This window comes from Eurosta solidaginis, chromosome 1 (assembly GCF_040869045.1).
Source record: "Eurosta solidaginis isolate ZX-2024a chromosome 1, ASM4086904v1, whole genome shotgun sequence".
In the NCBI taxonomy this organism is placed as follows: Eukaryota; Metazoa; Arthropoda; class Insecta; order Diptera; family Tephritidae; genus Eurosta; species Eurosta solidaginis.
Window position 1 is genome coordinate 378294098 of NC_090319.1, and position 20815 is coordinate 378314912.

The following is a 20815-nucleotide window of genomic DNA, read 5'->3' on the forward strand; positions in this document are numbered from 1 at the left end:
TTATCCACCCTGTCGAATCAACAAAACAAATTGGGTTATATTATTTCCTTGCCTCAGCAGCCCACATCTGGTTATATTTATATTATATTTGCACTGCATCGACGAATAAATTACTTTATTCAATTTATGTTTTTAATTATCTTACAATTATTTTAGATACTAGTTTTATTAAATGTATAAAGAAACATAAAATTAAATTTCTGTTTCATTTGTTAACGTACAGCCATAAAACGCGGTCGACATTTGTAAAAGTCGGTTAAACTGCGTACATCCAACTAATTTTGCAAAATGTGGCAAATCATAAAACGAAATTTTAGTTTTCACAAAACCATTTTGATTTGTGGTTTATTTATGGTGAGCTGCATAAACGAGGTCATAAGTGTTGAGTTTTATACTGAAAAACGTAAGTTTAAATATTATGTAATGAGAAAAATTATTACATGTGCACACATTCATACATAAAATTATGCGAATGTTTTCAAATTCAATTGTGTATGGTTCTGGTTTTCGAGATATTCTTACGTCATTTTGCCACGAAAACTAATTTTCATGAAAAATTCTTTTACATCAATTGAATTATTTTGCTTACAAACGCCGTTTGATTTGTCCCGATATTTTCTTTTGATTTATTGATCTATGAAGGGTTGGCAGTAAAAACAGGACTATTTAAAAAGGGAATTAAAGCTGGACTCTTCGCTTTTTCCATAGGGAGAGGACATACCAAATCATTCAATTAAATATGGACACATCATGTTATTCAACAAACATGGGGCTTATTGCCACATTTGTCCAAGCGCAACAAATTGACGGAGTTCGATCAAATTTTGAAATGTATTTACTTCGGAATTGTTTAGTTAACATTTCGAGATGACTTTCGGAACACTTCTGAATTATTATAAACATCATTTCAAATAATTCCGATGAAATTTTTGTGCAATTCCAGGATTACTTCTGGAATAGTTTTGGAATCGTTTCGAGACTGTGTCTAGACCAATATGGAACAATTTCAGGATCACTTCAGAATTATTTGAGTATCATTTCACTTTAAAATTGTTTAAGGGATCATCTCGAGACTATTTTAAACTTTTTTGAAATGGGTACACGATCACTTCGGGGCTATTTTCGGAATAATTTCTAGACTTTTTTGGAACCAATTTGGAAGAATTCCAAGATCATTTTAGGACAATAACTCAAGTCTCAAAGGGTGCCTGCCAAAAAAAAAGTGTTCTGAAAGAAAACATTTACATTTTCGAGTAATAAATGTGGATTTTAGATGAAAAATGTGAAACAGAAAGAGTAGAAGTAGAAGACAAGCGAAAAGACAATCTGCATGAATATTAAATTTTTTTGTACAGACATCTAAATATCTCACACATCCAAGGGCCATCAGCTTAATTACTTTTTAATCTGTATTTTATTATTCGGACCTATTTAGTCATCATTGGTCGAAGGAACGCAAATTTCTTCGTCTCCGATTATGGGGCAAGGTACAACGTCTTTCCTAGAGACTCCGTTATTACCCTAATTAATACGAGCAGTGAAATGCTCCCTTCAATATTTGTGGCGAATTTCAAAAATTATCGATTATTCTTTGCCTTCTGTTTTCGCTTCAAAGCACAGAAGTAATAAATAATCCAATACTCCGTAAATTAAAAAGCCCCTTATTTAGAACAGTGCTATGGTAGTAGATCAATGCAATTTAATGTGTTCCCGCTATTCACTTTAGAGTTAAAATCAAGCTTATTACTCATCGCTTGGATTGCGTAGCTTATATGGCACTCAACTGCCTCGTCATTCTTTTCCCCAGGGTCTAGACTTCTATTGAAAAGCCTTTTCGAATAATTTCTTGTTTACTTCTCGTTCTTATGTTATCTCATTTCGCTGTTGCTGTATAGATGTGTGTCATTCTAGTTTCTCTACTGTCGTTTTAAGCTGGCCGCTCTTGTTGTTGCTGTGTAAATGTACACAGGCGTCGGACTCTCAGATATCCACAAGTTATGACATCTACTGTTTTCCGTTGTTAAACTTTCAAAAATCTTCAACTTTGCTTCAAGCTCAAAAAAGCTAGAAGATAATTGTAGATTGCAGGATCTTTCGATAATAGCTGAACGCTCGCTTACGACTTGTAATTTATATGAAAGTATACGAAATGCTGTTTGCCTTTTGTTGCCTTAAGAAACAATCACTGTTTTCTTGCCTTCCATAAGTCACTTCTGTTCCTGGGATACGTTTTATTGTGAACCCTTTTGGAGCATTCTTTGGCCAGCTGGAATATTACCTATCAGTAAAAAAAATTATCATTTATCATAAGTAATACATATTTGCAATTTTTACAGCTCACTTTCTACCATCACCATCATGCAAACTAAGTCAATCAGATTTCATAAAGTGTTCGAAACATACCTTACAAAAATTAATGGATCAACTTATAATTGGTATGTGCCTAGCATAGAAACGTACATACATTTTTATGAAAGTCGTACTTTTTTATAGGTATTCCTGAAGTAACTGAGGAATTCGGTCCTATGGATCCGATGATTGTGAAGGACGTATATTATAAACAGGACAGCAACGAGATTGCTACAGTACGCGCGAATTTAACTCAACTAACTGTAAAAGGTTTTGCAACAGCCGTCATTAAGGATAACAAGTTTGTGAAATTCATTTATAATTTAGCTTATTTCAGAAGATGCTACTGCTGTAAGGAAAAATAGAGTTCAATGGTTTTCGAAATTTTATTGCTATTAGAGCTTACGATTTCTTTTCGAACACAAGCGAGATTTTCGAGGCCCGAGAAATGGAGAACTCAACTTCTCGCGAGATTCTCGGGTCTCGAAGTACTCGTAAATCTCGCGAGCTTCTCGACATAAACTTAATGGCTGTATGCACAGTATTTATACAATTGGCTTTCTTTACTTGTGAATTTTTTGTTGATTATATTCCTTTCCAATGACATTTAACTCAAAACATATTCATTATACATACAATTTTGTTCACATTATTTTATTTTTTTATCGAGACATCGAGAACAAGGCTTCTCGTGAGATTCTCGAAATGCTCGTAATACTCGCGAGCTTCTCGACTTTCAATTCAAGCGCGATTCGCGAACCTCGACATACTCGTAATACTCGCGAGTTACTCGACTTTCAATTCAGTCGCTGCATTGGCAGTATTCAATACATTTCGGTGTTTTTAGTTGTGGTCTTGTGGAAATTTTCGCTTGTGCTCCAGAAGAAATCATAAGCTCTATATAAACAAGTAAGGAAGGCTAAGTTCGGGTGTAACCGAACATAACATACTCAGTTGAGAGCTATGGAGACAAAATAAGGAAAATCAATCTGGGGTAACCCTGGAATGTGGTTGTATAACATGTGTATCAAATGAAAGGTATTAAAGAGTATTTTAAGAGAGAGTAGGCCATAGTTCTATGGATGAACGCCATTTAGGGATATCGCCATAAAGGTAGACCAGGGCTGACTCTAGAATTTGTTTGTACGATATGGGTATCAAATGAAAGGTGTTACTGAGCATTTTAAGAGGGAGTGGGCCTTAGGTCTATCGGTGGACGCCTTTTCGAGATGTCCCCATTAAGGTGGACCAGGGGTGATTCTATAATGTGTTTGTACGATATGGGTATCAAATGAAAGCTGTTAATGAGTATTTTGAAAAGGAGTGATCCTTAGTTCCATAGGGGGTGTTCCACCAGGGGTGTCTGTACGATATGTGCATCAAACGAAAGGTGTTACTGAGCATTTTAAGAGGGAGTGGGCATTAGGTCTATAGGTGGACGCCCTTTCGAGATATCGCCATTAGGGTGGGCCAGGGGTGACTCTAGAATGTTTGTACGATATGGGTATCAAACGAAAGGTGTTACTGAGCATTTTAAGAGGGAGTGGGCATTAGGTCTATAGGTGGACGCCTTTTCGAGATATCGCCATTAGGGTGGGCCAGGGGTGACTCTAGAATGTGTTTGTACGATATGGGTATCAAATGAAAGGTGGTAATGAGTATTTTAAAAGGGAGTAATCCTTAGTTCTATAGGTGGACGCCTTTTCGAGATATCGCCATAAAGCTGGACCAAGGGTGACTCTAGAATGTTTGTACGGTATGGGTATCAAACGAAAGGTGTTACTGAGCATTTTAAGAGGGAGTGGGCATTAGGTCTATAGGTGGACGCCTTTTCGAGATATCGCCATTAGGGTGGGACAGGGGTGACTCTAGAATGTTTGTACGATATGGGTATCCAACGAAAGGTGTTACTGAGCATTTTAAGAGGGAGTGGACATTAGGTCTATAGGTGGACGCCTTTTCGAGATATCGCCATTAGGGTGGGCCAGGGGTGACTCTAGAATGTTTGTACGATATGGGTATCAAATGAAAGGTGGTAATGAGTATTTTAAAAGGGAGTAATCCTTAGTTCTATAGGTGGACGCCTTTTCGAGATATCGCCATAAAGCTGGACCAAGGGTGACTCTAGAATGTTTGTACGGTATGGGTATCAAACGAAAGGTGTTACTGAGCATTTTAAGAGGGAGTGGGCATTAGGTCTATAGGTGGACGCCTTTTCGAGATATCGCCATTAGGGTGGGCCAGGGGTGACTCTAGAATGTGTTTGTACGATATGGGTATCAAATGAAAGGTGGTAATGAGTATTTTAAAAGGGAGTAATCCTTAGTTCTATAGGTGGACGCCTTTTCGAGATATCGTCATAAAGCTGGACCAAGGGTGACTCTAGAATGTTTGTACGGTATGGGTATCAAACGAAAGGTGTTACTGAACATTTTAAGAGGGAGTGGGCATTAGGTCTATAGGTGGACGCCTTTTCGAGATATCGCCATTAGGGTGGGACAGGGGTGACTCTAGAATGTTTGTACGATATGGGTATCAAACGAAAGGTGTTACTGAGCATTTTAAGAGGGAGTGGACATTAGGTCTATAGGTGGACGCCTTTTCGAGATATCGCCATTAGGGTGGGCCAGGGGTGACTCTAGAATGTGTTTGTACGACATGGGTATCAAATGAAAGGTGGTAATGAGTATTTTAAAAGGGAGTAATCCTTAGTTCTATAGGTGGACGCCTTTTCGAGATATCGCCATAAAGCTGGACCAAGGGTGACTCTAGAATGTTTGTACGGTATGGGTATCAAACGAAAGGTGTTACTGAGCATTTTAAGAGGGAGTGGGCATTAGGTCTATAGGTGGACGCCTTTTCGAGATATCGCCATTAGGGTGGGACAGGGGTGACTCTAGAATGTTTGTACGATATGGGTATCAAACGAAAGGTGTTACTGAGCATTTTAAGAGGGAGTGGACATTAGGTCTATAGGTGGACGCCTTTTCGAGATATCGCCATTAGGGTGGGCCAGGGGTGACTCTAGAATGTTTGTACGATATGGGTATCAAACGAAAGGTGTTACTGAGCATTTTAAGAGGGAGTGGACACTAGGTCTATAGGTGGACGCCTTTTCGAGATATCGCCATTAGGGTGGGCCAGGGGTGACTCTAGAATGTTTGTACGATATGGGTATCAAACGAAAGGTGTTACTGAGCATTTTAAGAGGGAGTGGGCATTAGGTCTATAGGTGGACGCCTTTTCGAGATATCGCCATTAGGGTGGGCCAGGGGTGACTCTAGAATGTGTTTGTACGATATGGGTATCAAATGAAAGGTGGTAATGAGTATTTTAAAAGGGAGTAATCCTTAGTTCTATAGGTGGACGCCTTTTCGAGATATCGCCATAAAGCTGGACCAAGGGTGACTCTAGAATGTTTGTACGGTATGGGTATCAAACGAAAGGTGTTACTGAGCATTTTAAGAGGGAGTGGGCATTAGGTCTATAGGTGGACGCCTTTTCGAGATATCGCCATTAGGGTGGGACAGGGGTGACTCTAGAATGTTTGTACGATATGGGTATCAAACGAAAGGTGTTACTGAGCATTTTAAGAGGGAGTGGGCATTAGGTCTATAGGTGGACGCCTTTTCGAGATATCGCCATTAGGGTGGGCCAGGGGTGACTCTAGAATGTTTGTACGATATGGGTATCAAACGAAAGGTGTTACTGAGCATTTTAAGAGGGAGTGGACACTAGGTCTATAGGTGGACGCCTTTTCGAGATATCGCCATTAGGGTGGGCCAGGGGTGACTCTAGAATGTTTGTACGATATGGGTATCAAACGAAAGGTGTTACTGAGCATTTTAAGAGGGAGGGGGCATTAGGTCTACAGGTGGACGCCTTTTCGAGATATCGCCATTAGGGTGGGACAGGGGTGACTCTGGTATGTTTTTGTACGATATGGATATCAAATTAAAGGTATTAATGAGGGTTTTAAAAGCGAGTGGCCCTTAGATGTATATGTGAAGGCGTTCTCGCGATATCGACCAAAATGTGGACCAGGTGATCCAGAAAATCATCTGTCGGGTACTGCTAATTTATTTATATATGCAATACCACTAACAGTATTCCTGCCAAGATTCCAAGGGCTGTTGATTTTGCCTTGTAGAACTTTTTCATTTTCTTCTACTTAATATGGTAGGTGTCACACCCATTTTACAAAGGTTTTTCCAAAGTTATATTTTGCGTCAATAAACCAATCCAGTTACCATGTTTCATCCCTTTTTTCGTGTTTGGTATAGAATTATGGCATTTTTTTCATTTTTCGTAATTTTCGATATCGATAAAGTGGGCGTGGTTATGGTCAGATTTCGCCCATTTTTTATACCAAGAAAAAGTGAGCTCAGGTAAGTACGTGGGATAAGTTTAGTAAAGATATATCGGATTTTGCTCAAGTTATTGTGTTAATGGCCGAGCGGAAGGACAGACGGTGGACTGTGTATAAAAACTGGGCGTGGCTTCCACCGATTTCGCTCATTTTCACAAAGAACAGTTACCGTCATAGAATCTATGCTCCTGCCAAATTTGAGCAGGATTGGTAAATTTTTGTTCGACTTATGGCAATAAAAGTATTCTAGACAAACTAAATGAAAATGGGCGGAGCCACGCCCATTTTGAAATTTTCTTTTATTTTTGTATTTTGTTGCATCATATCATTACTGGAGTTGAATTTTGACTTAATTTACTTATATACAGTAAAGATATTAAATTTTTTGTTAAAATTTGAATTTAAAAAAATTTTTTTTTAAAAAGTGGGCGTGTTCTTCATCCAATTTTGCTAATTTTTATTTAGCACATATAGAGTAATAGTGGTAACGTTCCTGCCAAATTTCATCATGATATCTTCAACGACTGCCAAATTACAGCTTGCAAAACTTTTAAATTACCTTCTTGTAAAAGTGGGCGGTGCCACGCCCATTGTCCAAAATCTTACTAATTTTCTATTCTACGTCATAAGTTCAACCCATCTACCAAGTTTCGTCGCTTTATCTGTCTTTTGTAATGAGTTATCACACTTTTTCGGTTTTTCGAAATTTTCGATATCGAAAAAGTGGGCGTGGTTATCGTCCGATATCGTTCATTTTAAATAGCGATCTGAGATGAGTGCTCAGGAACCTACATACCAAATTTCATCAAGATACCTCAAAATTTACTCAAGTTATCGTGTTAACGGACGGACGGACGGACGGGACGGACATGGCTCAATCAAATTTTTTTTCGATCCTGATTATTTTGATATATGGAAGTCTATATCTATCTCGATTCCTTTATATATGTACAACCAACCGTTATCCAATCAAACTTAATATACTCTGTGAGCTCTGCTCAACTGAGTATAAAAAGCCGATGAATCGATTAAATTGAATGACGAGAAGCTCGCGAGCTTTACGAGCCTTACGAATTATTCGAGATTCGAGAATCTCGCGAGAAGGCGAAACTCGCGAGAAATCTCTTCTCGAAAAAGTTCGAGAAATCGTAAGCTCTAAGTGAATTTGAAAATTTGATTCGAAATGCGTTTTCTTGGTAATTTTTTGGCCGTTTCGTAGATTTATGGTGGCAGCAACCATCTACGAAGAAATTCTTTAATATTTCAATTTATATCCCACCTAAATAAGTGCCGTTGGGAATAGGGAGTTTCAGGCTTTCGCAAGAAGGATCTCGGTTATTGGCATGGAATAGGTCGAAGTTCTCACTCCGTGATTAGTTTTAAGTACTGCTCTTCGGGAAGACCTGTGAGTCAATGATAGCATTAAGGAACTCTTCAATATAGGAGCAACAAAGTTCTTCTATGGCACTCCCTTTGCCCCATTTATTTTCCTTTCATAGATCCTCGATATAACCCTATATGCGTCCCAACACTCGCACAATGCACGACTTTTGCTAAATAAAAATATTTCTCACCTACTCCAAAATGCCCGAGGCTCGTTGCACCGCTATGGCGGATTTGCTTTGCTTTGGACCTATTAAGATGCCAGGTTTTAACGTTATGTCAGCTCTTACATTTTGAGGACCTCTCAACTTCAATATCTGCAAATGTATAATAATTTAGCTCAGTTAGATACCACTAAGTTTCTAAAGTTTTTCCTCCTCACAAATTTAGGGGCTCTGAACCCATAAACTTTTTTTATGAGAGCCATAATTCCTGAATCAACGCCACTATAGTCGAGCTTTCCTTAAGATTAATTTAAATATAGAGCTCTCATTCCACCAAACCTCTCCCCCTTGACAAATTTAGGTGAGCTGGAATCTTACCTGATAAGAGCCTGGATCAACGCCATCCTCGGCGAACCTTCCTTATGGGTAATTTTAAACTCGATCGAAGTCGCTTTACTACATATTTACAAGCAAGGACTATTAGAGTTATTGTTTTCAAAGATAGTGTGTTGATTAGCAACGTAGATATCTTAAGAAGTGATAAGACAAGCCTAAGATAAAGTGATGAAATTATAAATAATTCAAGGTTCGATTCGAGCTCAAGGGCAGAACAATAATTTTGTGCCTAAAGCGTACTGATGATGAAAGCTTAGCACCCTTCGAAATGGATCTATCTGCGCAGCTATGGCAGGTTGTCTGAAAAATTTTCTTCTTACTATTCCAAAAACAAAATACAATTTTTCAAATTTAGAAAAATTTAAAAATAACAATAATTATCATTAGGAAAAAAATTATTGTTCTGGCCTTGAGCTCGAATCGAACCTTGAATCATTTATAAATAGGCCGATAAAAACAAAAACAATTGAAATTATAAATAAATATTAAAAATAAAAATTTTAATTTCCAGGGTTAACAGAAAAGATTTCAGCTGGATTACAAAAATGTTTATACCTAAAATGCGTTTAGAAGGCAATTATAAAATGGAAGGACGCCTATTGTTAATACCGTTGAGAGGCTCTGGAAAAATGTTTATAGAAATAGGTATGTAAATTTCCCTTAACTTCCTTTTCAAACTGCTGTAATCTTAACATCTACGTCCCTACAGAGAATCTTGAAATCACATTCTACACAAAGACGCGACTCTTCGAAAAAGCTGGTTTCACTTTTGCTAATGTCACAAGTCTTCGTGTGGGCTTAAACATGACACGCGTGCGCACTAATTTTGAGAATATTTTCAATGGACAAAGTAAAGAAATCGAACGAAGTACAAATGAATTCTTCAATGAAAATTGGCGTGAATTTTTTGAAGCACTTAAACCCGTCGTTAGCGAAACCGTGGCTTCTGTTTTATTCAAGATAATGCATAAAGTATTCATTTTGATACCAGTGAAATTTTTTATTGAAGATATAACCACCTCGGAGGAGTTTTATGGTACAAAGACCATGGCAACTTAATAATAAATAAATGAATATGTAAACTTGTATTTAGGATCATTCCATTTTAAGACACCCGGTCCGTGCAGGACTTCATTTTTGAATTCGATGAAATTTTAATATGTTTTGAATTCGATAAAATGCAATCGATATTTTATTCACCTATTTTTCCAACTGTCGATAACTGTCACGTGTTTCATTATTTTGACCAAAGAACAACATATTGAAATTTCATCGAAATCAAAATTCATGTCCTGCGCGAACCGGGTGTCTTGAAATGGAATGAGCTTTTAGAAAGCGAAGTACTTAAGAAAGAAAGGAGACTAGTTTTAGCAGCTCTTTTGTTTTCTTTATAAATAAACCACATTTAAAATTAAATATGACAGTCTCAGAATCTTTTGCGACTTATTTTAATTTTTTTTTTTGGCGGAACGGGACCTACAATGCCTTCAGTGTTGTTGATGAGCATGCTAACACCACACCAAGGCGGCCGCCGTATATGCACAAATAAAAGATGATCATGACAGCTCAGAAAACTCAAACTTTGCTTGGTTCTTTACCATAACTGGAATTGACTTTGTTCGGTATTGACTGCGCACCTCGAGTTATGTGCTTATCTAACATGACAGGCTTTTCGCGCAGGATTTGCTCTTTTCATCGGTCGGCAAGGATTTTTCTCTTAGTCGTGAGTGGCAATGATGGAACTCTTGTCGAAACTAGAACAGCTATGGTAGGCAAGTTCGTGGGATTTTTGAAAGATATATCCACAAAATAGTCGCTCGATAAGCAAACCAAGATATAGATTGTCAATTTATCCCCTCTAACATTTAACAATACATAATCAGCCAGATTGTCGAGATGCTTGCCAGCTTTACGATTGTTTCTAGATTTGAGTATCTGGTGAGAAGCCGAGAGCCGCGAGAAACTTTTCTTAGAACAAACTCAAAAATTCATAACTTCTAGTCAAGATTTCTAAAAATGTCTTTCAAAATGAGCACTGGAATTCACGAAACTCATATGAAAGAGTTTAACTTAATACTCATCGGATACTCTTAACTTACGAACCCAACTGTGCTCTTGCAATGGTCAACCAAGTTCAGAGCCGATTTAGCTGGGTTCTTTCAAGGGCAACACTTTTTACCTTCCGTAAACAATATGGGTGGGAAACACGCCAAATTCACCAAGCTGTTGAGGAATTCGACTGTTTAAGCGACGATCCACAGAACAAAGGCTCAGATGCATATAAAATGCATATCATGGTCTTGACAGTAATTTCTTAGTAACAGACGTCCACGCCCGAAGACCGTAAACTTTCTCAAGCCCTTGGGAAACAGCTTTTCTCTTTCCAATCGCATCCAATGCCGACTTATGCTTTAATACGTGAAATAGCTCAACATTTATAAAAACACCACATATTACCAAACCTCACCCTCTTTCCACAAATGATATCAGCACCGACATTATGGGTATCTTCGGATAAAGTCAACTTGTAAACGTCGTTGGGTAACCCACCGAACCAACAACCATATTCCCGCCTCAATAATGCACACCACATGGCTGCCCTTCTTGCGCTGAAAGAGCCGCATCCGTTCCACCGGAGCTAGTGCAGCATCATGAACATAAAAGAAAGTATGTCAAATATGTCAACAATTACAACCCGCCGTATTTAACAGAGGACCAACTGAAAACCTCGTTATAAGAAAAAATCAATTTCCAACGAGAACCCGAGAGACGATAAATTACGTACTTACTTACTTAATTGGCGCTTAACCGTCTAAACGGTTATGGCCATCCAACAAGGCGCGCCAGTCGCTCCTTCGCTCCGCCAACCGGCGCCAATTGGTCACACCAATAGAGTTTAAATCGTTTTCCACCTGGTACTTCCAACGGAGTGGGGGCCGCTCTCTCCCTCTACTTCCATAGGCGGGTTCCGATAGAAACACTTTCTTGGCCGGAGCGTCATCTTTCATTCGCATAACATGGCCTAGCCAGCGCAGCCGCTGCGTTTTAATTCGCTGGACTATGTGGATGTCTGCGTATAGCTCGTACAGCTCATCATTAAATCTTCTTCGGTACTCGCCATCGCCAACGCATAGAGGTCCATAAATCTTTCGAAGAACTTTTCTCTCGAACACTCCCAAAGCCGCTTCATCTGCTGTTGTCATGGTCCATGCGTCTGCCCCATATAGCAGGACGGGTACGATAAGTGACTTGTAGAGTATGACTTTCGTTTGCCGAGAGAGGACTTTACTTTTTAATTGCCTACCTAGTCCAAAGTAGCATTTATTGGCAAGATTGATTCTTCGCTGGATTTCAGTGCTGATGTTGTTGCTAATGTTGATGCTGGTTCCCAAATAAACGAAGTCTTTTACTATTTCGAAATTATGGCTGCCAACAGTAGCGTGGTTGCCAAGGCGCATATGCGCTGACTCTTTGCTCGATGACAGCAGGTACTTCGTTTTGTCCTCATTCACCATCAAACCCATCTTTACCGCTTCTTTTTCCAGATTGGAGTAAGCAGAACTAACAGCGCGGGTGTTTAGGCCGATGATATCAATGTCATCAGCATATGCCAGTAATTGCACGCTTTTATAGTATATTGTTCCAGTGCGATTAAGTTCTGCAGCTAGTATAATTTTCTCCAGCATCAAATTAAAGAAATCGCGCGATAGGGGGTCACCCTGTCTGAAACCTCGTTTAGTTTCGAACGGCTCGGAGAGGTCCTTCCCAATTCTGACTGAGCTGATGGTGTTGCTTAACGTCATTTTGCACAGCCGTATAAGTTTTGCGGGAAAACCAAATTCAGACATAGCGGCATATAGGCAGCTCCTTTTCGCGCTGTCGAAGGCGGCTTTAAAATCGACGAAGAGATGATGTGTGTCGACTCTCTTTTCACGGGTTTTTTCCAAGATTTCGCACATTGTGAAAATCTGGTCGATGGTAGATTTACCAGGTCTGAAGCCACACTGATAAGGTCCAATCAGCCGGTTCACGGTGGGCTTCAATCTTTCGCACAGTACACTTGAAAGGACCTTATATGCGATATTAAGAAGGCTGATTCCACGATAGTTGGTTCATTTTCCACTATCCCCCTTCTTGTGGACTGAGCAAAGAACACTTAGATTCCAATCATCGGGCATGCACTCGTCCCCCCATATTTTGCGAAGAAGCTGCTGCATGCGCCTTATCAACTCCTCGCCGCCGTACTTGAATAGCTCTGCAGGCAATCCATCAGCGCCCACGGCCTTGTTGTTTTTCAATCTGGTTATTGCTAGTCTAACTTCGTCATAATCGGACGGGAGGGTCATATATTCCATCATCATCGATTGCGAGATCGGGTTCATCATCTCTGTGAATCGCTGCCTCCATTTAGGAGAGCAGAGAAGTTTGCCTCCATAATCTAAGCACTCTCTGGACATCAGTTACAAGGTCGCCGTTTTCGTTCCTACAGGAGTTTGCCACGGTCTTAAAACCTTCCGTCTGTCGCCGTATTTTTTTGTAAAATTTTCGGGCCTTATTCCTGGTGGCTAGCAGCTCAAGCTCCTCGCACTCACGCCTTTCTGCTTTTGCTTTTTTTTCCTGAAAAGGCGTCTCGCTTCCCTTTTCAACTCACGATAACGTTCACACACTCCTCTTGTTGCGCTCGCTTTTAACGTAGCCCTGTAGGCAGCGTCTTTTCTTTCGGTTGCAACGTGGCATTCTTCATCATACCAGAGAGACGATAAATACCTGACGGTATATATGCACGAATCTTCCTTTAACAATATATAAAGAAAATTAATCAGTTTTCAATTGAGTATACTTTTTTTTAGTGAATCGTTAAATATTTTAGTATTTCTTTGGGCTACTATTCATACCGGTTTTGGATATGTACTTAGGTGTTTATAAACATGTATTTAAACCAGTCTAACATATAAGCTAAGTGCTCTCTTGACATTGACATTAACCATCGAAATTGCGGTAATCGCGGTAGTGACAGTGACTGTAGTAACATTCGCGGCAGCAGTTCAATTACAAGTTTATTATGTGGTTTCTAACATAATCATGGTAGTATTAGTACTTTTATGTTCATAGAAATTGTTGTAAGTGTTAATTGGTTTGTATCAGCAATTCTTACAAAGTTGTATTGAATAATAAGTATTTAATAAGAGCAGGTACTAACTAACTCAAACTTCTTCATCGTAATGCTTGGAGAACCAGTGGGTGAAAGTTTGTGAAGATACTAAGCAAACCATCGGCCTCTATGGCCAGCAGAGATATCATCAAGTTGGCTATTCATATACTACAGTACGTTTGCTTCTTTTCTTGCTTATACTCTATTTTTTTCTTATTCTCCTTGTGACTCCGTCACTATATTCTTCTTTATATCTCCCTCTCCCTTCGTATCCCCTTCTTTTTTTTTTTTTGCCTATTTTTCTTCACATCTGCTTCTTTGTGCCTACCTCATCTTCTCCGTTCATTTCTCTTGATATTCACAATCTATATCCCTCTCCCTATTTATTCCTCGCCTTATTTTTCTGATATTTAGTTTTCATTTCAGACTCTATTCCTATTCCTCGAACTAATCCTATGATTAAAATCGTGTCGCTTGTATATCGCCAGCTGAGGGAATATTCGGCTGCCGCTTCGGCGGCCTATATCAGAACACTTATGAGTAGCGAGCTATTTAGAAATCGCAAGGTCTAGGGAATTCTTCAACCGAATACTGAGACAGGGCACCTTTGAAACAATATAGTACTTTTGAAAAATATTCTCTGATAGGGCGTTAACGAATTGGCAGCTGAGATATCATAACATTCTGCTTAGCCAGCGACGTGAATTTTTCTAAATAAGTTTGTTAACCACAGGGATCACCTATTTGTAATGATTATTTCCAAATTTCAATTAGATACTGCCTTTTGGCTCTTTGTAGAAAGTCCGTGCCCTTCCGATTGACATTGGGCTTGTGTACGTCTGATAAAGAACGATACCAAAAGTTTACATCAGTAACCTCACTTTTGGATTACCCTACTGTATTAAGGGACTCAAATATATATATATACTTATATCAATGCAATTATACTATTTACATAAGTAAAATTATACTATTTACATAAGTATATATGGGGTATTCCATCCCATTTCGACCAATTTTGAACCCGACCACTTTAGAATTGACTGAAAGTTTTTCTTCTTTTTCTAGCTTACGAAAGACGTTTTTCAGAAGTTTTTCAAATTTTTTCATCCAACTCAAAAAAAGTTATGAATTTTTAAAAAAACACCGTTTTTGTTTTCAAAATGCTATAACTTTTTCAAAAAATGACCGTTTGGGATCTTTTTTTTAAATTTGTTTTTAAATGTACTTTTCGGAAAAAATTCAAAAAAATTTTAAAGTTTTTTTTTGTATTTTTTCAGTTTTTCGAGATTTTTCGAATTTCGCCCTTTTTTCTCACAAAAACTTCAATCAATTCTGCAATCATCCCCACTAATCCCGGAGTGGGCCGAGAAGTTTTTTTTTATTTAATTGAAAAAAAAAACTTTAAAACTTTTTTTTTATTTTTTCCGAAAAGTACATTTAAAAACATATTTAAAAAAAAATTATCCCAAATGGTCCATTTTTGAAAAAGTTATAGCATTTTCAAAATATTTAAAACTTATTTTGAGTTGGAAAACGGTGTTTTTTTCAAAATGCTATAACTTTTTCAAATATTGACCTTTCGGGATCATTTTTTTTTTTTAAATATGTTTTTAAATGTACTTTTCGGAAAAAATACAAAAAAAATTTAAAGTTTTTTTTTTTCAATTAAATAAAAAAAAAATTCTCGGCCCACTCCGGGATTAGTGTGAATGATTGCAGAAGTGATTGAAGTTATTTATGAGAAAAAAAGGGCGAAATTCGAAAAATTTCGAAAAACTGAAAAATTACAAAAAAAAACTTTAAAAATTTTTTTGAATTTTTTCCGAAAAGTACATTTGAAAACAAATTAAAAAAAAAAAAAATCCCAAACGGTAAATTTTTGAATAAGTTATAGCATTTTGAAAACAAAAACGGTGTTTTTTTAAAAACTCATAACTTTTTTTGAGTTGGATGAAAAAATTTGAAGAACATCTGAAAAACGTCTTTCGTAAGCTAGAAAAAGAAGAAAAACTTTCAGCCAATTCTAAAGGGGTCGGGTTCAAAATTGGTCGAAATGGGATGGAATACCCATATATATATGTATATATACTTATGTAAATAGTATAATTGCACGTGTTATTATTAAATGAAATTGCCTTATATGCTACTTAGGAATCTGAATTTATACATACATAGTTGTATAGACAATTACCACTTAACGCGCATAAGTGGTGATTATGAGATGAGTAAAGTTTTAAAATATGAGCCAAGTCAGTGTTTATTGGGGTAAACCAAAAGAAGTTTCTGTTTCTTTTGGTATATTGTTCAGGACATCCAAAATGATATACTGTAAAGTTTCAGCTTTTTATTTTAATGTTTAAAGGTGCCCCACCGCGTCTTTAGTTTTTCAATACAAATCGTGTGAAGAATTTTCAAGCTTTTATACCAGAGCCGTTATATTCAAATCACTTGCTTTTCATATAAAATAAAATAAATAAAAAGAAAAGATTCTAGGCCGAGCTTCTCTTCCAATTTGCGTCTTCTTCCATTTAATTTTCCCTAGAAATTGGCTGGACGGGACCTACATCTTTTATGACGACTCCGACCGGCATCTCCAAGGCAGATGAATTTTCACTGATAAGCTTTTCATGGCAGAAATACACTCGGAGTAGTTGCCAAATCCCTACCGATTTTTTCTTAAACAACTCATTTAGTAGTCATTCGAGGTTAAAGGTTAACCTCAAATAGTATGAGATTCGCCATACGATTTGTACTAAAAAACTAAAGAAGCGATTATGCACCTTTCGACATAAAAACAAAAAGCTGAAATTTTTAAGGTCACCAAAACATCTAAACAATATTTTCACTAAACCAAAAGGAACAAACATTTTATTTAGCACACCCTAATATTTACATATGTATAAATATACCCAGTGAATGTTTTAGAAGTAGAGCATGCGATCTGATACTATCTTTGATGTAAATCTATAACCAGAACCAAACTTGAAAACAAAACCTAAACGAAAACTAAAACCAAAACAAAAACCAAAAGTCAAAATCATAACCATAAATAAAACAAAAACGAAACAAAAACAAAAAGAAAAACAAAACTAATCCAAAGTCAAAAATAAAAACAAAACCAAAACCGAGACCAAAACGAAAACCAAAACCAATACTAATCCAAAGTCAATAACAACAGCATATTCCCAAACCAAGGCCAAAACCATAACCAAAATCATAGCCGAACCAAAGTGAAAACCAAAACAAAACAAAAACCAATACCAGAATCACAACCAAAACCAAAATCAAACCAAAACACAAACCACAAATACAAAACAAAAAGCACTAAAGACCACACTTAAAATACAAATCACAAAACACCCAAACTCATCATCACAAAACACAAAACTGAAACCACAAAAAAAATAACATACAACACAAAATATAAAACATAAAACACAGAATACAAACCACAAAACAATAAACACAAAGCTCAAGTGAGAATCTACTTCAAACAAGGTCGACACCATGCCAACTTGAAACTTTTTCCAACAATTGAATAAATTTATTCTAATAGCAATGTTAAAAAATTATATTTTGCGAAGTTGCGATATTCTACTATGGGGCTTTTCCCGTTACGTTTACTATATGATGTATAAAATGCGTTGAGTATAACAACCTTAACAGCCTCACTGCTTGAAGTGGCATTACACATAAAGAAGTTAGAATAAAACAGTTAACAGAAGCTGCCTACAACTTACATAATTAACCTTTTAAAAATTTCCGCTACAAAATGCATGCATACATGTCAATTTGTTTTCAGCTTAGTGAATACGTTAAGGTAGACACACTAATCGTAGGTATTTCTCAGATTTTTCCTCAAGTGAAACAGGCAATAAACTAAATTTATTCCAATTGATTGAGCATAAAAATAAAAACAAAAAACCAGATTATTTAATTATTTATTTATATACGCGATGCAATTATTTATATGTGTACTATGTTGTATTGTACTAAGTAGTACAGGTACAAGTGTACGATGAAAAAAATGTACATAAATACTAACAAAATACTACTTTTAACCTTTGCACGTTTGAATTCCCGCACAGCCGGCCGGCTAACTCTCTTTGTTAGTAAGTTCAGTGTGAGTGACTTGTCAAATAGTAGATATGCATTAAGCTGTAACAAGGTAGAGCTGAATTCGATTCGATTTTTTTAAGAATCGATTTTTTCGATTCGATTCTAGAAAAAAATCGATTTAATCGATTAAATCGAACCGAACAAAGTTTATTTAAATTTTGCTTATTCTTTGTAACAGTGTACTTGCTTACGTACTTAACCATTTACACGATTTTTCCCGACAAATAAAGCTGGACAGCCTCTCTCTCGTTTCGTTGTCTGCCGACAAAATTGGAAGCATCAAGGAATGCCGCATGGGGCTTTACTTGATCCTTTCATCGGAGTGAGATAATTCGTATAGTCTTTACCGAAATGTCATACTTTTTCAAAATGTAGAGAAACCAACCTTGGGAACATTAACTAATACACGTTCTTTTTTAAAACCTTTTATTGCAATATGTATAATGTTCTCGTTTCGTTTACGACATTAGAATCGATCTATGTTCAGCGTTATATAAAAAAGCAGTATTTATTTATATTTATATTTATACTTATATTTCGGTCTAAAAAGTACAAACTTCCTTACAGACTAGTTAAAAATAGAGAAAAGTTCAAGCTTAAATTTATAAATGCTATTATTAAAGTTAAGAAGACCACTATATCGATTTGCTAGGTGTAAAGCCTTGGATATGGGTTCATTCAACGCGTAATTCGTTCGATGAGTTACTTCAACAAATAGTCTGGTGTGCCTTAGATCACGTGGTGGAATATATGAAACGAATAAATTAGATAAATCAGGGCAGTTTATATTACCGTTGATAACGTTATAGGCAAGCATGAGTGAGATACAAGTTCTACGGTCATACAAAGCCTGGAGTCCGAGCAATTTACGCCTGCTGATATATGATGGGAGGCCATCGGGCCAGTGAAGCATACGCAAAGCAATTTTGGTGAAAATTCTTTGAACTCTCTCAATTTTATGTGAGCTACTTTCATAGAATGGACTCCATATAATCGAGCAATATTCCAGACGACTTCTTACCAATGCCGTAAAAAGTGCCTTCAAAGTCATCGGATCCTTGAAGTCCCTGGAATTACGTCTAATAAACCCAACCATTGCAAAAGATTTGGAAATAATAAAGTCGATGTGACCAGAAAAAGAAAGTTGGTTGTCAAACATTACACCCAGATCTTTTATCTCTCGACAACGGTATAAAGATCCAACATTTAATTTGTAGTTGAAAAAGGTGGTCGTGACCCTTTTAGAATAGGAAACCACGCAGCATTTGTTAGTATTTAAAAGTAGGTTATTACTTGAACACCATTCATTAAAAGAATCGAGATCATTTTGCAAGTTAATGCAGTCAGAAGTATCCCGTACGGTTAGAAAGAGTTTGACGTCATCTGCAAACATTAAACATTTAGCAAATTTGAATTTTTGAGGTAGATCATTAATAAAAATTAGGAACAACAGAGGGCCACAGTGGGTTCCCTGTGGGATTCCAGACCAAGCGTTAATAAGCGCAGTAGACTGGTTGGCTCCGATTGACACAAAAAGCTTTCTATTCGATAAGAAACTTGAGAAGAACTTCAGCAAACTTCCGGTCACTCCGTACATCCCCAGTTTTTGCAAGAGTATAGAGTGGTCGACCTTGTCAAATGCTTTCGAGAAGTCAGTATAGATGACCTCTAGTTGCGCATGGTTCTCAAAGGCATCTACAATTTGGCTAGTGACTAAAGCCAGATTGGTAGAAGTAGACCTGCCAGGAAAAAACCCATGCTGACACTCAACAGTAGCCTTGACTATGTAGTGAAACAATTTGCTATGAAGGATACTATCGAATAGTTTTGCCAGAGTACTCTGCTTAACAATAGGTCTGTAGTTGCGAATATCATTGCGGTCACCAGACTTAAATACCGGATTTATGGAGCATAACTTCCAAGAGTCTAAAAATATCCCATGGTTCAAGCATCCTTGGAAAAGAATTGCCAGGGGTTCAGAAATTGTATTTGAACATAGTTTGAAGAATAACGGAGAAAATCCCTCGCTATCTGATTTCGGACTATTATTCAAGTTTGAAATTGACAGAAATACATCTTCGGCTGTAATATCAAAAGAAGAAATTTGACGCAGAGAACCAGAGTAGAATGTCGGACTAGGTGAAGAGGTAGGATCTGAGTATACCTTCTGAAATAATTTGGCAAATAAGTTACAAATATCTACCGTATTACTGGACGATACACCGTCATACTCCATGCACGTCGGAAATCCGTTAGTCTGCCTCTTGGAATTAATCACCGACCAGAAACTAGATGGATTCGTCTTCAGTTTTGATTCCAGATTATTCATATATTGTCTAAACAAGAACTTATTGAGACAGTTAAAATTCGATTTAAGCCTGACAAAGGTGAGACGATCAGATTCACTCCTGCTCCTTTTATATTTCTTAAAGGCTTACATACGTAAGGTAACATGTTCTCAGTATACGTTTGCAGCTTTTTAACCAATGAGGTATACGGAACTTTCACTTGACAACATACAGCAATTTGTGTCATGGTTTGCGTAGTTTCTGTTAAAAATTTTATGGAAGTATTTTCTTAGCTTATTGGAAAAAATAAAAAAGAATAAGGAATTTATTCAAGGTTCGAATCGAGCTCAAGGCCAGAACAATAATTTTTTTCAAATGATAATTATTGTTATTTTTTAATTTTTCTAAATTTGAAAAATTGAATTTTGTTTTTGGAATAGTAAGTAGAAAATTTTTCAGACAACCTGCCATAGCTGCGCAGATAGATCCATTTCGAAGGGTGCTAAGCCTTCATCATCAGTACGCTTTAGGCATGCTGCGCTAACCATTTAGCTATACAGCGGTGGTTTGTTTGACTGGCAAATTTGCTACT

The 20815-nt window shown here is 37.1% G+C and overlaps 1 protein-coding gene and 1 long non-coding RNA gene across 2 annotated transcripts; one reads left to right on the forward strand and one right to left on the reverse strand.

The window, feature by feature from the left end:
• Positions 1-189: 189 nt before the first annotated feature.
• On the forward strand, positions 190-10093 carry LOC137238335 (protein takeout-like). The gene is made up of 5 exons (XM_067763200.1): positions 190-403; positions 2337-2435; positions 2494-2650; positions 9173-9306; positions 9371-10093. Exons 1-5 carry the CDS (start codon positions 289-291, stop codon positions 9718-9720), a joined length of 855 nt encoding a protein of 284 aa, XP_067619301.1. The 5' UTR covers positions 190-288; the 3' UTR covers positions 9721-10093.
• On the reverse strand, positions 198-17571 carry LOC137238336 (uncharacterized). The gene is made up of 2 exons (XR_010949171.1): positions 17267-17571; positions 198-2278 (listed from the first exon to the last, which is right to left on the reverse strand). It is a non-coding gene; the product is annotated as an uncharacterized lncRNA (long non-coding RNA).
• Positions 17572-20815: the final 3244 nt, after the last annotated feature.

Bases quoted from the DNA above. Each gene is read 5' to 3' on its own strand.
- LOC137238335 (XM_067763200.1), top strand. From the start codon at position 289: ATGTGGCAAATCATAAAACGAAATTTTAGTTTTCACAAAACCATTTTG. The intron at 2,436-2,493 runs GTATGTGCCTAG...ACTTTTTTATAG, and splicing joins AATGGATCAACTTATAATTG to GTATTCCTGAAGTAACTGAG. The intron at 9,307-9,370 runs GTATGTAAATTT...ACGTCCCTACAG, and splicing joins AAAAATGTTTATAGAAATAG to AGAATCTTGAAATCACATTC.